The following is a 7,500-nucleotide window of genomic DNA, read 5'->3' on the forward strand; positions in this document are numbered from 1 at the left end:
AAACCAAAAAAAAAAACCGACTACGGTAGGTCGGCGCGAACGTGAAAATATAACGTGAATTGTCCAGCACGCTAACCACTACGCCACAGAGCACTGCAGCTTAGTTTAGTGATTTTAAATAACTTCACATGAAAGAACTACGAAGCCAAACCGGTGTTCTCTTCTCAACTGTTCCTTGTGAACGATCCCCAAACGGTGTTAAGTGGTGGCAGGGGGAGGAGGAATTTATTAGAGAGAAAATATTTTACCACTTCCATTGATCTTAACCGATTTTGGCCGTGACTTCTCAGCAGAAAAAGTATAGAAATCTAAGATTATCGAGGAATTTGAGAAATAATAAGCCTATAACACACCTCAGATATTGTTCTGCCGTTTGTGCATATTATATTTGCATGAAATATCTTGATTTTTAATCCTATTAAGGTCAAAATCCGACGGGAAAAATGAGTTCACTTTATTTATATAGAGAAGAGAAGAGAAGAAGAGAAGAGATGAAAGCGCGTAAAAAAGACCAAATTTGGCCTTAAAAAAGCCAATCTGCCAAACCTAAAAAAGGCCAGATTTTAAACGTGTAAAACGTGCACATTAAGTCTAATAAAAAATGATAAAAAAACATAAAAATATTTTTTTTTGTTTTATTTCAGCATTTGAGTCCAATAATATTTTATATAAAAATAAATAGGTTTTATAATTTTTTTGTCTGTAAAATGATTTACGCTGATAAACTACATATTTACCTTAATTTTTTGTAAGGGCACTTTTTTTTACTATAAAATTCTTTTTAAAATAAAGGAAATTTTCGATTTGCTTTTTTTATGTTTCTAATGTATTCCCCCCCCCCAAAAAAAAATTTAATTTGTCATATTTTGGGGTTCGTTTTGTTTATTAAATTGTTAGGTGAAAGTATAGAATAGTCTCATAAAAATAATTAAATTTATCGTTATTTTATGTTTCCAATGTAATTCTCCACCACCCCCTACCAGAAAAAACAAATTGTATTTGTCAGATTTTGTCCTCCCCCTACATCGTCAAACTTGAAAAAATGCTAGGGGTGACATGTCTCGTTGAACGCTTGGTGGCCAAAAAGCGGGTGCTCATTTTACGTTAAATTTATATAGAAAAGTGATCCATCAATCTAACGTTATTTTTTTTCTTCAAAATTTCTTCTCTCATAATATTTATAACATCTGTTTAAATGTATTAGGCTGAAAAAAGTAGATCTCCATTTTTTAGGGGTTAAACGCCGCTGGGTCACGTCGTATAAAGTTATTTTTTAATTAGAAAATTAAGTTTGTAATCGATGAAATTAACGCGAAAAAAAGAAAAAAAATGTAAACTGGGGAATTTAGAGGGGGGAAGTATATCTTCATTTTTTTTAGGCATTAAACGACGCTAAAAACAAACAAATAAAATCTTTTCAGTTTTTTCGTAAGTTGTTTTTTTTTTTTTAATATTTAAAAAAAAACAATAAAAGCCAAACATTTTTCTATCAACACGGAATTATTTTTCCAGCTAGAAACTTAATGGAATTACCAAATGATATTTGGTGAACGTTTGTTTTTTATGGATAACATCTAGGGGCAAATAACCTTAAAAAAAAAGTTTTAAAAAAGGTTTCTCTGTTGGAAATATTAATTCCAAAATAAATTAAATTAAATATATTATCAATATAACTGTTGGTTAAAATTTATTAAATAACAATTTTTAATAGAATATTTAAAATAATTCTCTCGCTAAAAACACTAATATACCGCTATTAAGTAAAATCGATTTTTCTTAATATCATAGTCAAATAAGGTGATTTCTTAATTGTATATTTTTCCAAGTATCGTACTATATATAGAAATAAATGAAATATTAAAATAAGACACGTTTTGTATATATTAATCAAATTGTGAACAAACAAACAGACAGGAATACGAATATATATATATATATATATATATATATATATATACGCATATATATATATGATTATTTTATGCGAAAATTTTTCCGTATTTACTTTAACAGTGCTCAATACATATGTAGAGCTAGGTAGTAAGTTAAAAAATATATATATGGCATTTAAGCTACACAGAATATCCGCGTTTCATTCGCGTGAGAATTCGTCAAACTTAATTCTCATGAAATAATCTGTGTAGCTTAATTGTCATATATATTTTCATAACTTATTATATATATATATATATATATATATATATATATATATATATATATATATATATATATATATATATATATACAAAAGTGTAACCACTTATCAAGCTCGCGATGATAAGGATAACGAATGTAGTGTGGTAGTTTAGTGATCGTTAATTGTGTAAATTGAGTACAATTTAATTATTCAAGGTGACGGCTCAACGAGAACTTATTTACATTGGACTTGAAGTCTACCATATTATAGTTAGCCGGCAAGCAGGCCAGCGGAACAGTATTCCAGGGCGAGTAGTTTTAGGAAATAAGCTTTGTTCATGGAATCTGCGTTTAGATTTAGGCACAAATAGAGAGTGGAGTAAATTGTTGTTAGTGGTTGTAGCCAGTTGAGTGTTTTTTGTGTGGAAGTTTGGCAAGGGGGGGGCATAGATTAGATCATCATCTTTTGAATGTTCTTTATCATTCTTACATTTTTTTCGTAATATATCCCCTCCATTTTTTTTTTAATTACTGTTTTATTTTATTTTAAACCCCTTCCACCACTTCCGTTTGTGAGGTTGGGTGAAAGTTGCAAGTTGTTTAATTCCAAACATTTCTCGTTTATTAAATATTTTTTTTTTAATTCTTTCTTTCTTCGTTTTATTTGACTCATTCTTCTCGAGAAAAAAAATTATTTCCGTATTTTCTCCCCCCCCCCGCCCTATAATTCGGTCGCCATTTTAACAAAGATGGAGGAAACAAGATTTGCTACAACAAACGAAAAAATTAAATGTAAAAAAAAAAAAAAAATGGGAAGAAAATAAACATTTGCAAATTGATTTTGTCGCTTGAAATTCTCAACTTCTGTTAACAACAAAATATTGTTCATGTGAAATTAAGTACGAATTACAAGAAGCAATCGACCATCGAAGACGATATTGGCGCTTTCTTTTTTTATTTCCGTCAAATTTGTATTACTTCCGACCTTCTTCGCCGTCATTTTCTTCTTCTTCTTCTTCTTCTCTTGTTATTCTATTATTCTTCTTTTTCTTTTTTTCTTTTACTTGTTATTTGTTTTTATTTCACCTTTTCTTTCTTTCAAATTTTTTATAATTCCCTTTTTTTTTCGTATTTCTTTCCTTGAATTTAGCTTCGAACTTCATTCGTCTTCTTCTTCATCATCTTTTTCTTTCTTTCCTTTTTCTCTAACTCTGTCCACGTTTTATTCTTTTTTTCTTTTTTTTTCTTTTCATTTTCTTATTTTTCTTCTATTTTTTTTTTAAATTTTGTAACTCCATCAATTTTTTTCTGTTTTCTTAGTTTTCCCCTCTTTTTTCTTTTATTTCTTTTTCTTTTCTTTTCTTTTTCTCTAACTCCGTACACATCTTATCCTTTTTCCTTTTATTCGTATATTTTTCATTATTCTTTCTCTCATATTTTTGCTTCCTTTTCTTTATTTCTGCTTCTTTCCCTTCTTTTTTTTTCGTGTTCTAAATTTTCTTGACTTCTTTTCATTTCTTCCTTATATTTTTCCTTGTCTTTAGCTTCGAACTTCATTCACTTCTTCTCCTTTTTCTTCTTTTTCTTCTTCTTCTTCTACATCTTCTTCTTCTTCCTCTGCTTCTTCGTCTTCTTTCTCTTCTTCTTCTTCTTCTTCTTCTTCTTGCATTGTTTTCAATTATTCATTTTATATTCTTTTTCTTTCTTCTTCGTCATCACCAGACAGCTGTTTCGTCACCTTCAATTCATTAGTGTAGTTATATTTTCGACCTATAATTATTATTATTGTTTGTTTTGTTTTTGCGATACTGATAATCGAACGTATCCAAATATTTTCTTAGAAGAAACGATGTACCTAAATGATAGCCATATGTGACGTTGAGCAACGTTAAATCTGGTCAGTATCAGATTAGGTGACCATTTAGGAATACCAAGTGCTGCATGTAGGAGTATGTCGACACATCCCTACAAGAACTGCAAAAAAAACTAACGTTGTTATCTCTCCTAACTCGGATGTACATGCGACTTGTGAATTTCGTATTCCCCAGAAACATCCTCGTTCCGAGGAAGACGGTTCAACCCACCAAAGGGAAAGATAAGGGTAAACATCGTACTATTTCTTGAGTGCGTATATACTTAGGAATAAATATAATTATCCAGGGACACCTGTTTCGCCATCCACGATTCTCAGCGTGGCTAGACTTAGCGAGATTCAAATAATTGTGACTTTTTTATTATATTTTTTATTATAGAGAATAAGTTTTATATTAATAATAAATACAAAATCTGCATAAATTTAAGTATCATATTTAAGCATATGTTATGATCGGGCAACGCCGGGCAACTTGCTAGTATAATATAAAAATGACTTTTGCCAGCTGTAAAATAATTGTATGGGAGCAATTTCAAAATATATGCTTGTACGAGGTGCCTTCAATAAGTTCCCAGACTTTTTTTTTTTTTGTAGAAGCATTCCGATTTATTGTAGGCTCTTAAAAATTCAGTATGTTACTCTCGTATGCTCATGAAAATCTAGTATGTTATTGCTAAACATCTTTTGAGATGACTGACCAATTTTTATGATTTCAGGTTCAAATGAACAGCTACAGCAGGAATTGGAATACACCCCACTAAAGCCTGATTGTCACAGCTGGTGAATTTAAAGAAATGTATTCTGGACGTGAAGATACTTTAGAAAAACGATATGCAATAAAAATTGTTTTACACTTGGAAAAATACTGCAGAAACGTATGGAATGCTTCAGACTGCTTTTGGACCATCTTGCATGAATGAAGCATTAGTTTTTGAGTGACATAAGAGACTCAAGGAAAGCATGGAATCTGTGAAGGATGATGAGACCTTGCTCCCTGTGACATTTGGTTATTCCCTAAGCTCAAGGAAAACCTTAGAGGCTGTCGTTATGAGACAATTGAGGAGATGAAAGCGATTGTGATGAGGGTCGTTGACATCCTCACACAAGAGGACTTCCATGGAACCTTCCAGAAGTTGTTGGAACGGTATAACAATTGCATTGCAGCCAGAGGAGATTACTTTAAAGGGGACTAGAGTTTTATGTGTCTACTATCAATAAAAGTATCCATACGAAAAGTCTGGAAACTTATCGAAGGCACCTCGAAATTACATGTTTATTTGTCACTGATGAATTTTGTTTTATTTTTTTTTTTACCAAAAATGTTTAGTAACTCCCAATGTATAATTTATTAATACGTTAACCGTGTGAGTTCGCATTTTTATTGTATAAGAAAAATATTAGGTCAGCGAACAAATAAATACGTAAATATTTTTAAATAATTAATTTTTACTTTTTTAATAAATATACTATTTGTGTAAATATCAAAATCTAATGAAACAAATTAATGGCAAAAAAAAAATGTTATTTCATCATTCATAATTAGCGCGTTTGTTCATGTGTTAAATTCACACACAATTTAATTTACACACAAAATGATGGCATCACCAATTTTACACAAAAAATGAAGATGTCTAATTTTGTATCCTCTGCGTGTGTGCACATAGCTCCAGACGAGGCGTGAAGACGCTTAACGTAAGGAACTAACAAGAACGAAAGATGATTGTCGCAAATAGTTTCATTATTTTCGTACACTGAAACAAAAAAATAAATTAAGTAATTTTGAAAATTAAATTAAAATCAAATACTATGCCATTCTTTTCTTTTTTTTTTTTCAGGGCCCTTGGTTATGGTGGAGCAGCCACCCCTTATACTTTGGCATCAAGCTACCCGACATTTTGCGGCGGTTGCTACTACAAACCTCCATCAGCGATCGAGCCTGCGCAGAGCTTCCCTCCTCCCTTCCGGCTGGTTTAAAATGGCGGAAGACGTAACCGGAAGTCATACCCAATAAAGATGAATGAACAATAACTGGAAGACATTTTAAAATAAAGAAATGCAGACAACGAAATTTGAACACGGAATTTTCCACACAGAAAATTCTCGCTATTATTTCCGAAATTTTAATTAAAATAAAAAAAAAATAATCAAACAATGACGTATCAAACTTCGGATAAATCTATCATTTGACCTTTGAACTGATAATAAATTTTGCGGATGCATTTATATATATATATATATATATATATATATATATATATATATATATATATATATATATATATATATATATATAGATATATATATATATATATATTAATTGAATCGAATCACCAAAAGAGAAAATTTCGTTAATCGGCTTAAATAACAAAAAAAGGGGGGCAAAGAGTTGATGTGCGACAAAAAAAAAAAAAAAAAAAAAAACGCAACTAATGTCCTAATGAGTACAGTGACGAACTTTACCAAGTCCGATCTATTTTATGCTATTTAACCACAAATGCTACTGGACAAAGATGTAGCCCCTCCATTTCTCCCCGCTGTGGTTATAAAATAACAAGTTGTGTTTAATTCATCGTATATATTATATCGTTTTTATGGGAATCGCTCCAGACAAGGCATGAAGCCATATGACGTAAGGAGATAAAAAATACTACTTCAAGGTAAAAAACTAGACAATAATAAGTGTTTGATGGAATAGTTTCTGGCCTAGAAAACAGCAATTATTCCCTCGTTGTCAGAAACATCACCCATGAAGTATGAAGGGTAAAGAACAAAATAAGGGAAGCGACGAGAATTATGAGGGTGCTGAAAGTAAACCAAAGTTTACAATAGGCGTATTGTTTTGTTTTTTGTTTTTTTTTCTTATAGGCTTGACATGCCGTCAAGACCGACAAACCAGGCAAGCTAAAAGAGATTAAGAATTTCTGGCACATTTTTTTTAAAAAATCATATTTCTAAAATGTCGAACTTTTAATTCCCCACAAAATCTAGAATTTTTCATATGGCGTCACTTGCAAAGTTGCTCCTCCACTGGCTTTCGTCAGCCATAAAATATAGCTGACGAAAGCCAGTGTGAGGTTTATAATTAAAGCTCATGTCATATTTTATTAGTAATTAAAGACCGTGAGTTGTAAATCATTTTTTTTTTTTTATTAAAAATTATTTTTCATTAACAAATATACAGCAAATTAAATACATTATATTTAACAACAATGACAACGGATCTAATGCAATGTACTAAATACTAGCAGTGCTATCCGGCATTGACCGGAGCAAAAGTGCAGCATAATTTCTATCCTTCTCTCTTCTCCTACCCAGTTTTCCTCCTTGCTCTTCCCACCTCCATCTTTCTTCTTCGCTCAGTCCATTTCTCTCTCTGGATATGCACACACAACTCGAGTTGGCGTATTGGAAAAATTATCAGAGTTACTTTCCTTAATTCAGTTACTGGAAAACAAACTGTATGATAACATTAACAGATGTGTGTGCATCTG

At 31.2% G+C, this 7,500-nt stretch overlaps 1 protein-coding gene across 1 annotated transcript in view; it reads left to right on the forward strand.

The window, feature by feature from the left end:
• Window positions 1–6,230, forward strand: part of LOC145259613 (uncharacterized) — a 134,205-nt gene extending 127,975 nt beyond the window's left edge. The window contains exon 3 of the mRNA XM_080117269.1: window positions 5,845–6,230. Within this exon, the coding sequence (XP_079973395.1) occupies window positions 5,845–5,983 (139 nt within the window). The 3' untranslated portion in view covers window positions 5,984–6,230. The remainder of the gene's footprint in view (window positions 1–5,844) is intronic.
• The last annotated feature ends 1,270 nt before the right edge of the window (window positions 6,231–7,500 follow it).

This window comes from Euprymna scolopes, chromosome 35 (assembly GCF_053919585.1).
Source record: "Euprymna scolopes isolate OS-2025 chromosome 35, ASM5391958v1, whole genome shotgun sequence".
Classification (NCBI taxonomy): Eukaryota; Metazoa; Mollusca; class Cephalopoda; order Sepiida; family Sepiolidae; genus Euprymna; species Euprymna scolopes.